Source organism: Thamnophis sirtalis, unplaced genomic scaffold, assembly GCF_051295495.1.
Source record: "Thamnophis sirtalis isolate CommonGarterSnake01/CBP01778 unplaced genomic scaffold, rThaSir2_p1.2 scaffold_4, whole genome shotgun sequence".
In the NCBI taxonomy this organism is placed as follows: domain Eukaryota; kingdom Metazoa; phylum Chordata; class Lepidosauria; order Squamata; family Natricidae; genus Thamnophis; species Thamnophis sirtalis.
The window spans coordinates 113,376,689-113,398,099 of NW_028261384.1; the positions used below are offsets into that span (position 1 = coordinate 113,376,689).

Sequence of the window (21,411 nt, forward strand, 5' to 3'; positions counted from 1 at the left end):
AAAGAAAAAGTAGACCAAGACAAATGTTGACATACCATGTATTACTGGAAAATTGTCGTCATTTTCATAAATATATATGAAACCAACATTTTAGCCATTGCCAGCCCACTGCAGGATGAAGGCCCTCTTCCACATTTTCCCAACCAATATAGTCTTGACCTTTCTTTTGCCAACGAAGCCCACAATACTTGCTAATGTCATTGATTCATTTTGCTTTAGGTTTCTTTTGCAGACACTTTTTTTATCAAGTGAGATTCATTCTATGATTGTTTTGGTTGACCTGCCATCAAATCTTCTTGCATTTTCACTTCAATCCTTTTACTCTCTTGATGATATCATAAAATTTCATTTGTTATATATACTCATGCCCTCAGAATGCAGACATAAAGTGGAGAAAAACTAGCCTTAAGTAGTAATTGTTATATAAAGGAAATGTTGATTTATAAACTTTCATGTTGATTTAGGGCAATCGTGTGAGTTTTTTATAGTATATAATGTTGCTCTAAACACACCAAGTTGGTTGTCTTAAGTAGTTTCCGCTGGATTTTATCCAGAAAGCTTAACTTTCCATTTAATCTAGAAACCAAAACTGTTTTACAATGACTAGCTGTCAAGCAAATTAAAAATTAGAATTGTTTTTTAGCACATGTTCCCATTGAAGGGTCCCGAACCTCTACATTCATTAACTTTGTTCTGAAATTGCACCCCAATTGGAGGCAAAGCCATCTCTAGACATTCTGACTTAATACTCAGTATATGTGCTAAAAAGAAGGAAAATTCTCTTTTTCCCTCAAAAAATGTTTTTTTAATTCATAAATGGATTTCTTTGAAGTTGATTCTTTGAAAATGATGTTTATTAGCCAGACTGAAATAATAAGTATTTACACATGAGAAAACCTTTTTTCCACAATACTATAGAGAAATAAAAATGCTATTATTGCTATTTTTCTCCATATATATAATTAGCAGCACTATTATTAATTCTGAATTATGGCTGTATTTAAAGCCCTTATATGTAATATTTATACAATAGCAAGAACAAAATTTAGTGTTTATGAGCAGTACATAAAATCTCTGGCAGTTCCCATTTGGAGCTAGTCTAGTTATAGTGAAATGCTGTCAGAATAGTTCCTGGACTATTAGGACTTGTTTTCAGAGTTTCAGAAGAAATTGAGCATTGTGAGGAGTGGGTGACTGCATAGTTCCTTGTTATGTAACCTTGAAGATTCTGAAACTTTATCCAACCAATTCTATTGTGGACATATATCTGGCATAATGATCTTGATTGCTTTGTTCCTATTCTTGACTGCAATGGTTTACAAGTCTGACATGAAAAATTGCAAGGTTAATGATCCTCTCCCTATTCTTCACAATTATTTCCAGTCCAGTGACCTCATCATGGGTGCTATTACTTCTCTTGTCTTCATGCCTCCAGATCCAGCTACCTTTTCTAAAAATCCCCATCATTCATTTATAAGAGAACCCATGTAAGATTTTTATATAATAATGATTAGTATTCCAGATTGTATTCTGGAATAATAATCCACCAAAGCAATAGAATTAGGTATGGGGTGAAATACGTAAATTTTCCAGGTTAATCATTAATGAGATGGTGATTCTTTTTATTCTTATTCATTTTCACTGGATTTCTGGGAAGAATTAAATTATCTGATTTATTATTACAACATAGAAACAGATTAAACCATGAGTTTGCTAATTGAAGTTTTTCTCACTTAATTAACTGATTGGATTTGGTATTGGAATAGCAATTTTGAAGAAAATGGCAATTTCTACCATGGAAAAAGGATTCATTTTTTATCACAGGGAAGATTTAAGATGTGCTGAAACTTGATAAAATATGTTAGTTATAAATATTATAACCATGGTTTTTATTTACATTATATACCATCTTGAGAGGCATCTTTGCAGTAAAATATTTATATTTTTGTTAAAAATTAAAGTGTATTTTAATAACCTAAAGTATGTATTCCCTGTCAGATTAATATAGGTTCTTAAAATCATTTATACTCAGTAACAATAAGATGGCATACCTCTCTCTCTCTCTAAAAATATAGATTAATGACCTTATCTGGTACCTTCACGTGGCAAATATTTTAATTATGTCTCCATCTTCCAAAGCCTTCTCAATCGTCTTGCAGCCATCATTTCATTGGGTTGACCTCAAAATGTCAGAAGAGGCAGAAAATATTATTAGTCATTTAAATGTCTTTCCTGAGAAAGACTATAGGACTTCAAAATGTCTTTCTCTTCAGCTTCTAGAATTACAAAAACAAAAGAAAACAACAAACAGTGTAGAACCCAAAAATGGCATAAACCAGAAAATGAGTCAGGCAATATTATGAGAAATGTGAAATGTCAGTCCACCATGTCACAATTTGAGAGACATTGTGCTGTTGTGATAAAGTTTATTCCATTGGCAAGACAGATCAAGCACTGTAGTCAAGAACAGAATAGTTTAATAGATGATACATTTGTCACAATACTATTTGTTAGATACAGAATACCTCTTACAATGCTTTTTAATTGCAGGGTTCAGCCTAAGTTTTATCAGCATATTTTAGCGTTAATATTTGCTATAAAAGAGATCAATGAAAATCCTCAAATCTTGCCCAACATCACCTTGGGCTTCAATATTTTTGACAGCTATGATGGAACTTATCATGCCACAATGAAACTTTTTTCACCATTAAAGAGACTGATCCCAAATTATAAATGTGGCTTCCAGAACAACTTGGTCGCAGTCATTGGAGCTCTTTATTCTGAAACTTCTCTTTTATTGGGAGATATCTTGAAAACCTACAAAGTTCCACAGGTAGGGTTTGTAATGAATCATTAGATTATATTATGCAATAATTGATCTTTTTACATTTCTGTAATTTGGAAACATTATCTACAGTATCTATCCTTTATAAAGTGAATAAAGAATATAAGTTAATAAATTATTTTTTTAAATGAAATTAAATGGTCGAGCGGTGCAATCATAAAATATTAAATGAATTAAGGATATTCACATATGCAAGGTCACTTTTTACAAAGTTCATAAATCACATATATTTGTAACAGATATAATAAAATATTTTTCCTTAGAGAAAAGCTAAGAAAAAACCCTTATTTCTTAAATAATAACACCTGATGATATTTCTCTCATTTTTTTCTCTTGTACTTAGAAGATTTTATCCTCAAAAGGTAGCCTCCTGATAATTTTTTATTACAAAAAACAGGGTAAAATGCCTCTGGATATAATGCAAAATTCAATTTTAATATTTGTATAAAATGACAATCTTTAAAATTTTTCATTTAAACTTAAATTTTGGGAAGGTTTAGTCCATCAGTTATTTATTTCTATGGGAAAAAAATAGTAATTTCCTTCCATTCTCCAAATTTCTAATTTTACTAATTACTAATCACCAATCATCATTCAACATTAATTACTATTTACTAATTTATTATACTTTATGCATTAAACATGACACTCAGACAACTGAATATTCAAAAAGGCATCACATTGACTGGTGCTAACGGTTGATACGGTTTTCTGCAAGCATCCTAGGTATCAACTAAATACCTTCTTAAAATATAAGATGTTCTGAGAAGCGCCGTTTTTTGAAGTTCCATTGATGTATCTTATAAAATTCTTGGACATGGTCCAAGTGCCCCGATAAAAACTGTTACCTATTATTATTATTTGGTTAATCTTTGGTGAGATTCACAGCCTTTGGGACTGGTTGGTAGCTCAACAGCTCGATTCCTAACCAAAGACCTAGGAACTGTTAAGGGAACGTCGGAGGATACAAGCTGTTCTAAGTAGGGTCGTTTTTTTTAGAATCAGAATGTTCAAGTCTGATAAATTTAAAATTTCCAAATAACGAGGTAGCTTTTTAGGTATTGCTCCAAGGGCTCCAATTACAATTGGGACAACACATGATTTCTTTTTCCACAGCCGCTCAACTTCAATTTGCAAGTCCTGGTACTTTGTGATTTTTTCTTGCTGTTTATTTCCAATTTGTGCTTCTCCAGGAATTGCGATGTCAATGAACCATACTTTTTCCTTTTCAAGTATTGTTATGTCAGGTGTATTGTGCACCAAGTGCCTGTCAGTCTGAATTCTGAAGTCCCACAAGATCTTGACTTTCTCATTCTCTAAAACCTTCTGAACCTGATGTTCCCAGTGGTTTTTGCTGTACTCAAATCCAAACTTTTGGCAAAATTTCCAGTGAATGATCTTAGAAACAGAGTCATGTCATTGTAGGTAGTCAGTTTGTGAAATTTGCTACACCCACTGGTCAAGTGGTCGACTGTCTCGTGTTTCTCATTACAGCTAATGCTTGATTTTGAGCTGCTAAAATAAAGCCTTCTGTTTCTTTTTTCAGTGCTTCTGATCTTAACCAGTTCCAAGTTAGCTTTTGGTCAGCTTTGCCTTCAATACTTTTCAAGTATTGGCTATTCATAGCTTTGTTTTTCCAATTTTCAGCTTGCTTCTCAATTACTTCTTTGTTATATTCAGCTTTTGACTTAGTTGTCTTTAAAAAGCCTCATTTATTATTATTATTATTATTATACAATTGTATCACAGTGGCCAGTTGTTTTGCCGGATTTGGCATTGGTTACTAGTCAGGCCCCACCCAGGGGCCTAGGACATCATAACGTAATTTTCATAATATGCATGCAGATCCAAGCAGTGCGGCTTTTTGCATTTGACTGATGGTGATTTTGTCAATTTTTAACTGTTTTAAATGTAATTCCAGTGCTTTTGGAATAGCAGCCAGTGTGCCAATTACCACTGGAATTACCACTGCTGGTTTGTGCCATAGTCGTTGAATTTCGATTTTTAAGTCCTGGTATTTTGCGATTTTTTCATGTTCCTTCTCGGCGACCCTGGTATCACCTGGTATTGCGATGTCTATGATTGTGACCTTATTTTTCTCAACCAGTGTCATGTCTGGTGTATTATGCGCCAGTATTTTGTCTGTTTGTATACGGAAAACCCAGAAGATCTTGACTATCTGATTTTCGGTGACCTTTTCAGGCTGATGTTCCCACCAGTTTGTTGCTGTTTTAATATTATAATTTTTGCACAAATTCCAATGGATCATTTGTGCTACTGAATTGTGCCGCAATTTATAATCAGTCTGAGTGATTTTTTTACAGCAGCTGAGGATGTGATCAACAGTTTCATCAGCTTCTTTGCAAAGTCTGCATTTGGCATCATCAGAGGATTTTTCTATTTTGGCCTTAATGGCATTTGTGCGGATAGCTTGTTCTTGCTCAGCCAGGATTAGTGACTCTGTTTCTTTCTTTAATGTACCTGTTGTTAACCATAACTAAGGAAGTTTGTTCACTGTCCACTTTATCTTTTATTTTTTCCAGAAATTGGCCATGCAGTGCTGCTGCTGCTTCTTCTTCTTCTTCTTCTTCTTCTTCTTCTTCTTCTTCTTCTTCTTCTTCTTCTTCTTCTTCTTCTTCTTCTTCTTCTTCTTCCTCCTCCTCCTCCTCCTCCTCCTCCTCCTCCTATTATTATTATTATTATTATTATTATTATTATTATTATTATTATTATTATTATTATTATTATTATTATTATACAATTGTATCACAGCGGCCAGTTGTTTCGCCGGATTTGGCATTGGTTACTAGTCGGGCCCCACCCAGGGGCCTAGGACGTCGTAACGTATTTTCGTAATATGCGTGCAGATCCAAGCAGTGCGGCTTTTTGCATTTGACTGATGGTGATTTTGTCAATTTTTAACTGTTTTAAATGTAATTCCAGTGCTTTTGGAATAGCAGCCAGTGTGCCAATTACCACTGGAATTACCACTGCTGGTTTGTGCCATAGTCGTTGAATTTCGATTTTTAAATCCTGGTATTTCGCGATTTTTTCATGTTCCTTCTCGGCGACCCTGCTATCACCTGGTATTGCGATGTCTATGATTGTGACCTTATTTTTCTTCTTCTTCTTCTTATTATTATTATTATAGATAATATATGGATCATATCCAGAGATGCCAGATCAAAGTGAATCTTTTTCCTTCTATCAAATGGTCCCTAATGAAAGTTATGAATACAAAGGTTTGTGTTATCTGCTTTTGCACTTTGGATGGACCTGGGTTGGGATTCTTGTAAAAGAAGATGATGATAATGGAAGATTTGTGAGAATGACGTTTTCACTGTTTCCTCTTCATGGCATTTGTATTGCCTTCCTAAAAAAGATAAGACCAATTTATATCAGCAGCATTTTTGATGATCTAGATTGGCTAATAGAAATGTATTATCTTTCAATGAACAGCAAAGCCAAAGCAGTGATTGTCTATGAAAGAACACTTCTGCATTTGAGGTTACTGCTGCAGCTTCCTAAAATGGAACTAGTGTCCCTAGAACCTAAAGGTAAGGTGTGGATCATGGCCTCCCAGATGGATGTTGCATCAGTGCTTTACCAAAGGAGCTGGGATATTCGAGATATTCATGGGTCCCTGTCCTTTTCAGTTCATTCCAATGAAATTCCTGGATTTCAACATTTTGTTCAGGCAAGGGACCATTTCTCATCAAAAGAAGATGGCTTTATCAAAGATGTGTGGGTACATGCATTTGACTGTTCCTTTCCCAGTCCCTTGGTGAAAGACAATGATGGTGACCTTTGTACTCTGAAGGAGAAATTGGAGGACATCCCGAGTGCTTTTTTTGAAATGAGCATGACTGGACACAGTTACAATATATACAATGCAGTGTATGTTGTAGCTCATACTTTACATGCCCTGCAGATTAAACAAAAACAGGAAAGAAACCTGTGGAGAGGAAAATTAAATCTTCAGGCTCAGCATTCATGGCAGGTATAGACTTGAGCTCTCATCCTTTAATCTATTCATAGTCTTTATATATGCATAGTCAATAAATTGGTATTAGATTTATTATATTATGACTTCCAGTACAATTTCATAGACATACAAACTTACTAAAAATTTCTGCACATTTCAGGAGACAGAAATTGTAGTTTTTCCTATCTCTGAAACACAAACAACGTCCAACATTGTTTTTATTAATTTAATGAAATACAATGAAAATACCGGTAAGAAAAAGGAGAATAAGTAAAATAATAAAATCAAGACAAAAATATCATGCACATTAGGAAAAGGAATACATTGAAAATAAATTCAAAAGGACATTTTTCCACACTATATGTGGACTATTTTGTGGCATTTGATTTTTAGAAGATCTCCAACACATTCTAAAACTTGATGCCAAAAAGAAAATTTATTTATTTATTTATTTATTTATTTATTTATTTATTTATTTATTTATTTATTTATTTAATAAAAGTTGTATGCCGCCCACTCCCTAGGGACTCTGAGCGGCTTACAGACAGGTAAAAACATTAAAAAATTTAAAAATAAAGGTACATTATTAAAATTGCACATCATCCATTCAGTGTAGGTGGGGCTGGACATTGATCAACAGCCCGAGGCCTGACGGAACAGCCAGGTCTTGGTGGCTTTACGGAAGGCTGGGAGAGTGGTAAGGGTCTGGATCTCTACGGGGAGATCATTCCACAGGGCTGGCACAGCTACAGAGAAGGCTCTCCCCCAGGGAGTCGCCAGCCGGCATTGTCCGGTCAACGGTATCTGGAGGAGGCCCAACCTGTGAGATCTAGTTGGTCATTGGGAGGTGTGTGGCAGGAGGCGGTCTGTCAGGTAGCCAGGTCCTAAACCATGTAGGACTTTAAAAGTAACAACTAGCACCTTGAAGCGCGTTCGGAGACCAATAGGGACTCAGTGCAGCTCACGGAGGATGGGTGTAACATGGGTGTATCTAGGTACACCCAATATCGCTCATGCGGCTGCATTCTGGACCAACCGCAGTCTTCAAACACTCTTCAGGGGCAGCCCCATGTAGAGCGCATTACAGTAATCCAGTGACAAGGGTGTGAGTGACCATTCGAAGTGCCTCCCGGTCCAGATAGGGCCGCAACTGGTGCACCAGGCGAACCTGGGCAAAAGACCCCTGGTCACAGCTGACAGATGGTGTTCTAATGTCAGCTGCGGGTCCAGGAGGACACCCAAATTGCGGGCCCTCTCTGAGGGGTGTATAATTTCACCCCCCAGGCTAAGTGGTGGAATGTCTGGACTGTCCTTGGGAGGAAGCATCAATAGCCACTTGGTCCTGTCTGGGTTGAGTGCAAGCTTGTTTGCTCCCATCCAGACCCTGACAGCCTCCAGGCACTGGGACATCACTTCCACTGCTTCGCTGAGTTGGCACGGGGCAGACAGATACAATTGCGTATCGTCCGCATATTGATGATATTTGATCCCTGCCGGCGTATGATCTCACCCAGTGGCTTCATGTAGATATTGAATAGGAGGGGGGACAGGATCGAAACCTGCAGCACCCTATATTTGAGGAGCCTAGGGGTCGATCTCTGTCCTCCAACCAACACTGACTGCGACTTGTCCGAGAGGTGGGAGGAGAACCACCGTAAAACAGTACCTCCCACTCCCACCTCCCATAACCGCCACAGAAGTATACCATGGTCGATGGTATCGAAGGCCGCTGAGAGGCCAAGAAGAACTAGGATAGAGGAATTTCCTCTATCCCTGGCCTGCCAGTGATCATCGATCAGCACGACCAAATGAGTTTCAGTGCCATAACTAGGCCTGAACCCCGACTGAAAGGGATCCAGATAATCTGCTTCATCCAATGTCCATCGGAGTTGAAAGGCCATCACTTTCTCTGTATACCCAAGCTGTACCCAAGCTAAAACCTTAACCGATTCCTTCTATGCATGAATATCTCAGAATTACATGATGTTAGTCCATTCATAATCTGAAAGATTAAAATCTTCTAATAGGAAGTTGCACTCATGAAAAGTAAGATCTAATGTATTCTTGATACGCATCAAGTCTCCTTAAGCTTCTTATAATCTTCTGTGAAGCTTCTTAGAAGACAGTGAGCCCTTTCAAGCCAAGCCAAACATATTTTCAGAAATTATTCCAGATTCTCAATTCTAATTAGGTTTCTATTGGAAGGCAGAAAATGTTTCTTTTGATCTGCATTAAATAAAAAGTGATAGGGAATTGTAGACTATTTTGAGACCATTTTTAGATGAATATGGAATCTTTAAGAAAATTGAAATGTATTCAGGAAAAAATATAATTTCCAATATCAGAATATTCGACATTTCTTAATGAGATGCTGTTACATATTAGGAAATTTTTACTCATTAATGACATTATGACCATTTCTTGTGTATTATTTGATATTCAGCTCCACCAGTTTCTAAAAAGCATTTCATTTAATAACAGTGTTGGAGATGAGATTTTGTTTGATCAGCAGAGGGAACTGATAGTAGGATTTGATGTTATAAACTGGGTCACATTCCCCAACCAGTCCTTCCATCGAATGAAAGTTGGGAAACTGAATCCCTGGACATCTGAGGGCAAAAAGCTCATCATTCATGATGAAGCCATCATCTGGCACAAAACTTTCAACCAAGTAGGTTGGTGAATGCAGATAATTATATCTGGATGTTATTTAATATATGTTTGTCCTTGATTTACAGCTATTCATTTCGTGACTATTCAAAGTTACAATGGCACTGAAAAATGTAATTTATGACGGATCTTCACACTCATCATTGAAACATTCCTGACAATTGTCATCAAAATTTGGATGCTGTGAAACTGAGATATAATTATGATGGTTGCAGCATCCTAGGGTCATGTGAATATCATTTGTGACTTTGTCACATAGATTCTGACAAACATTCAGTGTTGGATATACTTAATGACTGTTTAATTCACTTAACAACTGCAGTTGTTACAAAGGTTGTAAAGTTGGGTATGATGATTTTGAAGTTGCATAAATCTGGAAAAAAAATTGTAAGCAATGTCACCGAGGGAAGAGGAGGCAGCAGTGGCCAGGAGGGCCTTTGCACACATTTGAGTGTTGCACCAGTTGCATCCATACCTGGACCATGAGGCCCTGATCAAAGTAATTCATGCCCTTGTAACCTCTAGATTAGACTACTGTAACACATTCTACGAAGTTCTGCCCTTGAAGACCATTTGGAAACTTCAACTGGTGCAGAATGCAGCTGCACGGGTAATAATAGATGCTATATATCTGGCACACCTAAAATGTCTCACTCCTCAGAGTCAACTACACTGATTGTCAGTTTGTTCCCAGGTGAAATTTAAGGTTCTGGTATAAAGCTCTACATGGCTTTCGACCAGGTATCTGAATGAGTGCCTTTTTTATAGTCTTTTCTACCAACCAGCCAGGTAAAATTGGATGGGCATTCTGTACATTCCATCAGCCAAAGAATGTCAGTTGGCAGGGATTAGAAGGTTAGCTTTTCTGGGGTGGCCCCTCCTCTGTGGAACATCCTCCAAATATTACAATGGCACCAAGCCTTTCATAAAGCTTTAAAAAACTGGTTAGGCTTTTGAGCCCAGGGAGCTACATACACCAAGAGCACCATCCCCTGATTATATTGTTAATGAGACAGATATCTAGCTTACATAAATTAGGTATGTTTTTTTTTTACTTTTAATGTTTTAAAATGTTTTTATGATTTAATTGTAGTTTATGTTTTGAGTTATTAGTTAATCGAGTACGTAAACAACTTTAAGAATACAACCAAGCTCCAAGAGCACCAAGGACTCCAAATTACAGAGAGATTTGAACTTATTTAAAAGTTGCTTGTTACTGCTTATGGATTTAAGATATATCAATTGCTTGGTAAACTGACTACCTCTTAATTGTAGAGTCAAGAACCATATGATTTTTATAGTAATTTTTTTCTGTTTGCAAATAAGTTGTAAGAATGCTAATATATACATATTTCCCTCTTTCTGGGCCAGACATTGCCTACTTCTCTATGTACTAAGAGGTGCCTCCCTGGTAATTTCAGGAGAAAGCAGGAGGGGAAACAGTTTTGCTGCTTTGATTGCCTTCCATGTCCTAAAGGGAAGATGTCAAGACTGATTGGTAAGAGACATTATGAAATAAGATATTGTAATACTGCAGGATGTACCAAGCAGATCCATTAATATGTAAGTATGAAATGGATAATTGTGAGACAGTTATTAAGTGAGTTTTGTGCCATATTATGATCTTTCTTGCTACAGTTGTTAAATGAATGTTCAGTTAGTAAGTGAATCTGGCTTGCCTGTTGACTTTGTTAGACAGTCATAAAAGGGGATCACATGACCCTGGAAAATAGGAAGAGTCATAAATATGAACCAGTTGCCAAGCATCTGAATTTTGATCATGTATCCATGGGGATGCTGCTACAGTTGAATGCATTAAAAATGGTCATATGTCACTTTTTTCAGGGCTATTATAACTTTTAATGGTCACAAATGCTCATGCGAAATAAATAGTTTAAGTCAAGGACTACCTGCATTTATTAACAGAATTCCCCCCTCAACTTTCACTTAAAAAGAAAAGAGAAAGAGTTATTAAGTGAAGTTTAATTTCCTTGGATTGTATTACCTGAATTGAGCATCGTGGCTTTCCCACTATATCAACTGATAAAACAGAGCACATCAACATATCTTTTACAACATTTGCTTTAAGGGGCTGGAAACACTTGAGACACTTTTCAGTAGTTTAATGACAAATCAATCTCTTATCATTCCTTCAGGAAAAAAATTATTTACCTATTTATTTTATTTTTTTTAGAAAATTTATATGGCCACCCACTCACTGTCAGTGACCTTGGGTGGCTTACAAAAAACTTAATATACAATAATAAAACCCTATAACCCCATCACCTCTTTTGTGACAGCAATCATCTTGATGAATGCCATTCTACTCTGGCATCCCCAAGCCAATTGATAAAACCAGATCTTCAGGACCTTGTGAAAGAGTGTCAAAGTGGGACCTAGGGAATGATGTTACAGTGAATGAACCACTTTGGAGAAGGCCCTTCTGTAGGAGTCGATTAGATGTACTTCCTTAAAAGAGGAGAGATGCAATATTTTCTGCCTTTCTGCTATGGTGGGTTGGATGAATGTAAGTAGGGAGAGTCAGGCCTTCATATAACCTCATCTCAAGTCATATAAGTCTTTAAAAGTAACCAATACCTTAAATTGTACCCAGAAGAAAATTGGCAGCCATTTTGAAATGGTATGCAAAACTGGGCCTGCCAAAAATCATATAGGCTGTTGCATTTTGAACCAGTTAGGGTTTCCAGACACTTTTCAAGTGAATATAGAACTGCCAATGATAAAATGCACTTACGCCTCTCAACACATGTTGAGAGGTTTTTCTCCTACAAAAATTATGAATCAAGAACAAAAATAAAATTTATTAGGGTCAAGGTTTTATTTTTTCACACATATCTGCCTGAAAATATGGAATACAGGAATAATATCTACAATTGATGAGCTATCTCTGAATTGGGTCAAGTGGGCTTGTTTCTATCTCCCAGCTGCGTTACAACAGCCCTGCTTACACTCCTTGAGTCAGTAGCCGGACTGGCGGTTGAGTTCCCCAGGCTGATAGTACTGGGGGATTTCAATCTGCCATCTCTTGGTGAACGCTCGGATGGAGCGCAGGAGTTCATGGCTTCCATGACAACCATGGACTTGACCCAGGTAATTCAGGGTCCGACTCATACAGCGGGTCACACGCTCGACCTCGTGTTTCTCTCGGGACAGTGGAGACTTGATCTGGAATTGAAGGGCATTGAGATCTCGCCCTTGTCCTTGTCAGATTACTTCCTATTGAGGCTTGACTTTCGGAAACTACTCCCCCACTGCAGGGAGGGGGAACCGATTAGGTGGTTCCGTCCCAGGCGCCTGATGGACCCTTTGGGATTTCAGACGGCACTTGGAGAGATACCTGACTCCCTTGCCCACAATCCGGCAGAGTCCTTGGTCGCTGCCTGGAATACAGCGGCGGCTGAGGCTCTGGACCAGATCTCGCCTTTGCGGCCTCTCCACGGCAGTGGATCCAGGAGGGCTCCTTGGTTTACCAAGGAACTCCGGGAGATGAAGTGCCAAAAGAGATGCCTAGAGTGACGTTGGAGGGCTAGTAACTCAGAAACTGACCAAACACAACTAAGAGCCTTTATTAGGACTTATTTAGTGGCGATATGGGCGGCAAAATGTGCTCATTTTTCTGCTCTTATTGCGTCCGCAGAATCTCGCCCAGCCGCCCTGTTTAGGATAACCCACTCCCTCCTGAAAGGGAGGGGTGCGGGAGAGCCCTTACAGGGAAGAGCTGAGGAAGAATGTTCAGTTTCTGTCGGATAAAGTCGCTTGGATTCGGACGGACCTGGACTCCACTTGGACAGTACCAGACGAGGTGCCGGGGGGAGGGCCTTGATCGGATTTCTTAGAGTGAGTTCCAGCTTGTCACTCCTGAGGAAGTGGACAAGGCCATGGGAGCGGTGAGTGCCTCCACCTGCTTACTGGACCCCCGTCCCTCCTGGCTGGTCTCGACCAGCAGGGAGGTGACACGAGGCTGGCTCCAGAGGATTGTTAACACTTCTCTTCAGGAGGGATCTTTCCCGCACCCTTTAAAGGATGCGGTGGTAAGACCCCTCCTTAAGAAGCCTTCCCTGAACCCAGTTATCCTTAATAACTACCATCCAGTCTCCAACCTCCCTTTTGTAGGGAAGGTTGTTGAGAAGGTGGTGGCCTTTCAACTCCGATGGACCTTGGATGAAGCAGACTATCTGGATCTCTTTCAGTCGGGTTTCAGGCCTGGTTACTGCACCAAAACTGCTTTGGTTGCGCTGACCGATGATCTCTGGCAGGCTAGGGATAGAGGAAATTCCTCTATCCTGGTGCTCCTTGACCTCTCAGCAGCCTTCGATACCATCGACCATGGTATCCTTCTGCGACGGTTATGGGAGGTGGGAGTGGGAGGCACTGTCTTATGGTGGTTCTCCTCCTACCTCTCGGACAGGTCGAAGTCAGTGTTGGTTGGAGTACAGGGCTTCCTGGGAGGAGCCTGCTGGTGGTGGCAGCAAAAAAATCAGCTGCCTCCAAATTCCTGGCTACGTACCTGTTTAGAGGATCTTCCATCTGACATCTTATCAGGTTTTCTTATCCTTCAGGCAAGAAGGAAAGAAGAAATTGTTTTGCTGGCAAATGCTCTTCAATTTTTGCAGCTTTTGTGCTTGCAGGGAAAGGGGGGCTAGCCCAAGGCAGAACGGCTGTCCATGCTGGGAATTTCAAACTGCCTTGTGCAGGACAAAGTAGGTCTCCCCCACTCAGTTCAAAGTTTTGTTTGATTTAATCTTATCACGAGCTGAATCTGTTTCCGTGGACAATAATTGTTTATCAACATTTTAGCTTCTTTTCTTTTTCTCCTCCGAAAAATTATTTACTTAGAGGCTTTTAAAATGGCGCCGAGCAGGCTGGTTTCTCCGGTAATAATGAACACTTTTTGTTAATTCTCACAAGAATTCACAAGAATTCAAAACAAAAGAGATTGCTTATCATATGTTTTGGTTTCACAATAGGCCAGCAGAAGCTTTTTAATTAGTTTCACTTCTACAAGAATTTTACTCCTTTATTAACTTTGCTTATCTGGAAGTTAAATGGTGATGAATCTGCTGAACGGTCTTGTTACAATGTTTACTCACTGAAAGTTTTGCCAAGCCTTAAACTTCAAAATAAAAGGGGAACTCAGCCTCTTTACTTAAAGCTGCATATTCAGGCAATAGAGTTTTATTAACTGCAGGCAGATAAATTTTGAAATGGCTTCAAAACCAAATATTAACTTGAAGTTGTAAATTTTTTTCTTATTACTATTCAAAATACCAGCTTCAATTTTGTAAAAGGCTTTCTTATCCAGCTGCGTTACAAGATGGCGATTTTATAGCTTCTGCGTTTGATATATGACACACTCAATCAGCTCTATTCTCCTGAAGACTTCTCCTTATTAACTGTTAAAAGTCTATAAATAGTATCCCATTTAAAACCGAGGGGAGCAGAGACTTTGTTTGTTTGTGCGTTTTATACAATGGCTCCCAAATCGAAGCAGTCTAAGCGTTTCCTTAATAATACATCTCAAGAAATTGTTACAAAATCGCTGCCCTTGCCTCCCACGCCCTCTACTGGAGATCTCTTAACGCAAGAATTTCTTTTTGAAACCCTTAAAGAGTTCAGACAGGAAATTAAACAACTTTTATCAGACTTATATGATAAACTGGACGCCAAGATTGCTCAAACAAGGGAAGATACGATCAGAGTTATGACTGTTATGACAGACTATGTTTCTGAAATGGAGGACAAATTGGAACTTTTGGAAAAAACGAATTCTGATTTGACATCTAAAATTCAAACGTTACAACAGGAAGTTGAAAATGCTCAAAAACAACTCGTCATGATAAATTACAATAAGACTGCGTTTGCAATAAGAGTCAGAGGATTGCGTGAAAAGGAACAGGAGAATTTGAAACAGACCTTTTTTGAGGCTTTCAGACGTTCGGTGGGAAGTCCAGGATTTAACTTTGATTGGCAGATTCAAAAAATTTATCGCCAGAACTCGTGTGTAGCAAAACAACGACAGCTTCCAAGGGACATAATTATATATTTCACCACAAGAGAATCCAGAAATGCGATAATACAGAAGTTCTACAATAACAGGCTGCGAATCGATGGACAGGACTTGATTGTTTTTAAAGAAATACCATCTCAAATATTAAGAGCAAGGAGAGACTACACCTTCTTAACTGAAAAACTCAGAGATTCTCAGATACAATATAAATGGGAAGTGCCATCTGGTATCACAGTCACATTTGAGAACCAAAAATATCGCCTCAATTCTGTTTGCGAAGCCCGAGATTTCTACTACAAAACTCTGAAGGCGGGACTTCCTGATTCACCTGGACTTGGAGAAAGACAAGGAGAAGGAGAAGATAAGAAGCGGGACACGTGGCTACAAGCCGGAGGGTGTTGCTTTCCCCTTCCGAAAGGGCAGAAGAGTAAAGAATAAAGATCCAGCTATGCCTTTAAAATACTTCTTAAATTTTTAATTTGAATAAAATTTCAGGACTCCTGTCTGGTATAAAATGACAAAGCTGTATACCGATGAAGAGATATTGAGACTGAAAGAAGCGGTGCTGAATTTGGACATATATTGTATGGGACTTATATAAGACTTGTTTGAATCTTAATTTAAACTGTGCATGATCTATTCTTTGGGGCGAGGAGAGCGGAGATCGTAGTTTTCTTGGATTGTGGTTTGGGATGAATGGAGTCGGGTGGCGTGGGGTAGATGGAAGGGTAGTGAAAGTTCAATTAGATTACCTTGATCCAGAATGTAAGCTGATTTTTGTATAAATTGTTATTTGAATACAAGGTTAAGAAAGATTATCTGGAGAGTCTACACGAGGGTGGAGTAAATATGAGAGGAGCAATGGATGAGGATAAAATATATATGCGGACACGGGTAAAGGCAGGATGGGAGGTATAGAATTTATATGCGGAAGCAGGTAAAGACATTGTTTAAGATTTTAAAAATAATGAGAAGCTGAGTTTAATGTTAGAGAGTATATTGACTTCTCTTTCTTGGGGGGGGGGTTTCCCCCCTTTTTTTCTTTTTATTATTCTTTTCTTTTTTGTTCTTTATTTTTTATTATTTTTTATTATTTTGTAACTTCTAATCTATCTGGTTTCAATATACTCCAGACTTTGCTTGATAAAGAACGATGCCGGGAATGGGACCTGGGAAGTCGGAAGGGGGTCAGGGAGGGGGGTTCAGTGGGTGGGTGGGGGGGAGGGTGGAAATATAGACTCAATTTTCAGAACAATGAATGCACTTGGATACTGTTGCTTTTTTTTCTTTTTTTTTCTTTTCTTCTTTTTTTTCCTTTTATTTTTCTTTTGTTTTAGTACAAAACAAATAGACCAATGAATACTAGAAATACACCGAAGCGAGGTGTAGAGGGAAAGAAGAGGGGGGAATTAAGAGGGAGTGAGAAGGGAATGTAAGGAGGGTGAGATGGTGGGAAGGGGAGAAAGGAATGGTTGAGGGGGAGGGGAAGTAGAAGAGGGGATTGTTGGAAGGGAGAAATGAAAGTTGGAGGGGTAGAAGGAAGGGTGTATGTAGGATAGAAGTGTTATGAGTTGTTTATTGCTTCTTCTTTTTTTAACTGCACAGTATTTAAGTGATTGTACAAAGGAAAATGAAAATGTAATAAAAGAATCTTTGACGGAGTGTTGGTTGGAGTACAGAGGTCGACCCCTAGGTCCCTCAAATATGGGGTGCCACAGGGCTCGGTCCTGTCCCCCCTCCTATTTAATATCTACATGAAGCCACTGGGTGAGATCATACGCCGGCACGGGATTAAATATCATCAATATGCAGATGATACTCAATTGTATCTGTCCGCCCCGTGCCAACTCAGCAAAGTGGTGGAAGTGATGTGCCAGTGCCTGGAGGCTGTCAGGGTCTGGATGGGAGTGAACAAGCTTGCACTCAATCCAGACAAAACCGAGTGGCTATTCATGTTGCCTCCTAAGGATAGTCCAGCCATTCCATCCCTTAGCCTGGGGGGTATATGCACCCCTACACCCCTCAGAGAGGGTCTGCAAGTTGGGTGTCCTCCTGGATTCGCAGCTGACGTTAGAACACCACCTGTCAGCTGTGACCAGGGGGGGGTTTGCCCAGGTTTGCCTGGTGCACCAGTTGCGGCCCTACCTGGACCGGGAGGCACTTCGAATGGTCACTCTTGCCTCGTCACCTCAAGGCTTGATTACTGTAATGCGCTCTACATGGGCCTGCCCCTGAAAAGTGTTTGGAGACTACAGATGGTCCAGAATGCAGCCGCGTGGGTGATATCTGGTGTACCTAGATACATCCATGTTACACCCATCCTCCACAAGCTGCACTGGCTTTCTATTGGTCTCCGAACGTGCTTCAAGGTGCTAGTCATTACTATCATAGCCCTACATGGCTTAGGACCTGGCTATCTGAGAGACCGCCTCCTGCCACCTCACAACAACCAATAAGATCTCACAGGTTGGGCCTCCTCCGGGTGCCATCGGCCGGACAATGCCAGCTGGTGACCCCTTGGGGGAGGGCCTTCTCTGTAGCTGCTCCGGCCCTGTGGAACGATCTACCCGTGGAGATCTGGACCATTTCCACTCTCTCAGCCTTCCAAAAAGCCACCAAAACCTGGCTATTCCGGCAGGCCTGGGGCTGTTGAACAAGGTCCAGCCCCACCTAGACGGAATGTATGGTGTGTTGTTTTAAAATTGTATCTTTTTTATTTTTAACTTGTTTCTGTAAGCCGCCCAGAGTCCTACAGGATTGGCCAGCATACAAATTTAATAAATTACTAAATTACTAAATTACTAATTCTACTTCCCAAAAACCAATTATATTTTCATTTACATGTAGGCTTGGGATATTAAGTATTTATTCAATCTGTCCAATCAAATTCTTCTTCATGCATGGAAGACACAGAGTTTTATCTCTACGTATATTGTTTCTATTCAAATTTTTATTAAAGAATTTGAATAGAAGCAATATAGATAGAGATACAGTAGATACTGATCTTTGATCACCTAATAAGGTCATACTAAAAGTGTTTTGATATTAAATTAAAGTTGCTATTTATTAAAGTTTATTCCAAACAATTAATGGACTTATTACTAATCTCTTAATTTTCATTTATTAACCAGTATACCAAATGTTGAAAGATAGCAATGAGTACAAAAATCAGCTGATAGTATTGGTGCCATGGATGAAATCATGGAAAAAGAAGAAAGATACTAAAAAATCATATACAATAAAAAGTATAATGAAATTATAATACAGGAATTTTTTTTTTTAAAAAAACCCCTCTTACAGATATGGATGACTGTTCTGAATGTCCAGAAGACCAATATCCAAACAAAGACCAAGATTCATGTATTCCAAAGAGAATATCTTTCTTATCCTATGAAGAACCAATGGGAAGAAGTCTAGTTATTCTGGCTCTCTCTTTTTCTTTTTGCACAATATTGGTGTTGTCAACATTTTTGAAATATCACCATACTCCCATTGTCAAGGCCAATAACCGAAACCTGACCTACATTCTGCTCATCTCCCTCCTTCTCTGCTTCCTTTGCTCACTGCAGTTCCTTGCTGCACCTGGCAATATAATATGTCTCTTCAGACAAATTAGCTTTGGCATCATCTTCTCAGTGGCTGTGTCTTGTGTTCTAGCAAAGACCATCACTGTGGTTTTGGCTTTCATGGCCACCAAGCCAGGATCCAGAATGAGGAAATGGGTGGGAAAAGGCCTGACCACCTTCATTGTTCTTACTTGTTCCCTGATTCAAGCAGGCATCTGTATTGTGTGGCTCTTCATATATCCCCCTTTTCCTGATGTTGATAACCATTCAGAAACTGAGGAAATTATAATGCGATGCAACGAAGGCTCGGCTACTATGTTCTACTGTGTTCTTGGTTATATGGGCTTCCTGGCAGCTGCCAGTTTCACAGTAGCCTTTTTCTCAAGGAAGCTTCCCAGTAGTTTCAATGAAGCCAAATGTCTCACATTTAGCATGCTAATCTTCTGTAGTGTATGGCTCTCTTTTGTTCCATCTTACCTGAGCACCAAAGGCAAATACATGGTGGCTGTGGAGGTTTTCTCTATTTTGGCTTCCAGTGCTGGATTGCTGGGCTGCATATATTTCCCCAAATGTTATATAATTATTTTTAAACCAGAGTTAAACAACAGGGAACAACTTATTAGGAGAAACTCTTAATAAATGAAACTTTTCTTTTCTCAAATACATGGTGCTTCTCTATTTTGGCTTCCAGTGCTGGTTTAATAGGCTGCATATATTTCCTTAAATGTTATGTAATAATTATTAAGCCAGAAGTAAACACATAGGAACAACTTGTTAAGAGGACTTTCAAATAATGAAAACATAACTGCTTATTTCTGCTATTTCTCACTTTAGTATGTTTTGTTTTAATTTTCCATTTTTATTAATTTATATTTTTATGTTATGAAATCTTTTGTCTTGTACTTATTAAATAGAAGGTTCTTGGAAGTTTTCTATTTTAGAATATACGTACTAAGAATGTCTCAATAATCCATTGTAGTCAACACAATATGGTCATTGCTTGTGTACATACTTTTACATATTGAAGCTTCCATGTTTTCTAGGCCATTTTCTCCTTTTACACTAATGCACACCTCTCTCCCCCCCACATGATTCTATTGTAGTCTGATGCTGTAACGAAGAATTTCAGTTGAGCTTCACAGCACTAAAATTGCAACTTGCTATTGCTGTACACTATTGTTTAGATGAGTACCCATAAACATTATTTAAATGACTAAATAAAAGTAAATCCATCTAGCCACTATATGCATCTGTTAATGTGGGATGCACTTCATGAAACCTGATGCCTTCAATAAACTTTGTATATTGGAAGAGGTCCTATTAAGTTCCTTGTCGTTTGTTTCTTAAATCTAGTTGCATCTCCCGGCCTTAGGGAAATGGGATTTGAGAGTGCGGGATACTCATGGTGATGCAAGTATTAGATTGTCAGGTTTGAGACAGTAGATTTAGTAGCTTCCTTTAGGGCCATCTTGGATGATCTATATGAAACTACTAGGGATAATTATCAGAGAGACTTGCTCTGGGTTCCATTTGAATACAAATGACTGGATGCATCTTCCAAGTGGAATATTGCATCCAGTTCTGATCAACATGATATAAAAAGACACCGAGTCTCTGCAAATAATGCAGAGAAGAGCAACAAGAATGACTAAAGTGCTGGATGCTAAAACATACCATGATTACAGGAATTGGGTGTGTCTAGTGTAATGCAAAGAAAGGCTAGGGGTGGCTTGATAGCCCTGTCCCAATATTTGAAGAGCTCCTACAAAGATGAGGGGGGTTAACTATTTTTTCAAAGTGCCAAAACACAATACAAGAAACAATGGTTGGAAATTAACAAAAGAGAGTAACAACCTTGAACTAAGGAGAAGCTCCTAACTGTGAGAACAATCAACCAATGGAATAGCTTGCCATCAGAGGTTGTAGATGCTTCATCACTGATGGCTTTCAAAAAGAGACTGGATAACCATTTGTGTAAAATGACATAGGGTCTCCTGCTAGAGCAGGGGTTTGGACTAGAAGATCTCTGAGGTCACTTCCAACTCTATTATTCTAAATACTATGACTTCTTGACATGTGTCTCATTTCCATCATTTTAGGGTATTAATAGCAAAACTATTTGACATGGCTGGTAGATGAGTAATCAGGACCTATTACAATATAATATCTATTTTGTATTTCTTGGCTTAATCTGCAAATAGGCTACCTATCTCAAATTGAAACTCTGGCGCCATCATGCCACAACAATCAGCTGAGGTCTTGCTTTATCCAACATGATTCTGCCTATATGTAGTAGTGAGGTCTTCAGTAGATGCTA

The 21,411-nt window shown here is 38.7% G+C and overlaps 1 protein-coding gene across 1 annotated transcript; it reads left to right on the top strand.

Annotated features, from left to right (window-relative positions):
* Window positions 1-1,311: 1,311 nt before the first annotated feature.
* On the top strand, window positions 1,312-19,730 carry LOC148046257 (vomeronasal type-2 receptor 26-like). The gene is made up of 6 exons (XM_087714626.1): window positions 1,312-1,487; window positions 2,551-2,833; window positions 5,997-6,845; window positions 9,274-9,501; window positions 10,872-10,998; window positions 18,829-19,730. The coding sequence occupies exons 1-6, from the start codon at window positions 1,312-1,314 to the stop codon at window positions 19,728-19,730; spliced, it is 2,565 nt and encodes an 854-aa protein (XP_087570752.1).
* Window positions 19,731-21,411: the final 1,681 nt, after the last annotated feature.

What these genes read in the sequence shown, in the direction of transcription:
- LOC148046257 (XM_087714626.1), top strand. Translation starts at nt 1,312, where the DNA reads ATGGTTTACAAGTCTGACATGAAAAATTGCAAGGTTAATGATCCTCTC. An exon ending in AGGCTCAGCATTCATGGCAG is followed by an intron (nt 6,846 to 9,273) that starts GTATAGACTTGA and finishes TTTGATATTCAG; the next exon opens with CTCCACCAGTTTCTAAAAAG. An exon ending in GAAGATGTCAAGACTGATTG is followed by an intron (nt 10,999 to 18,828) that starts GTAAGAGACATT and finishes CCCCTCTTACAG; the next exon opens with ATATGGATGACTGTTCTGAA.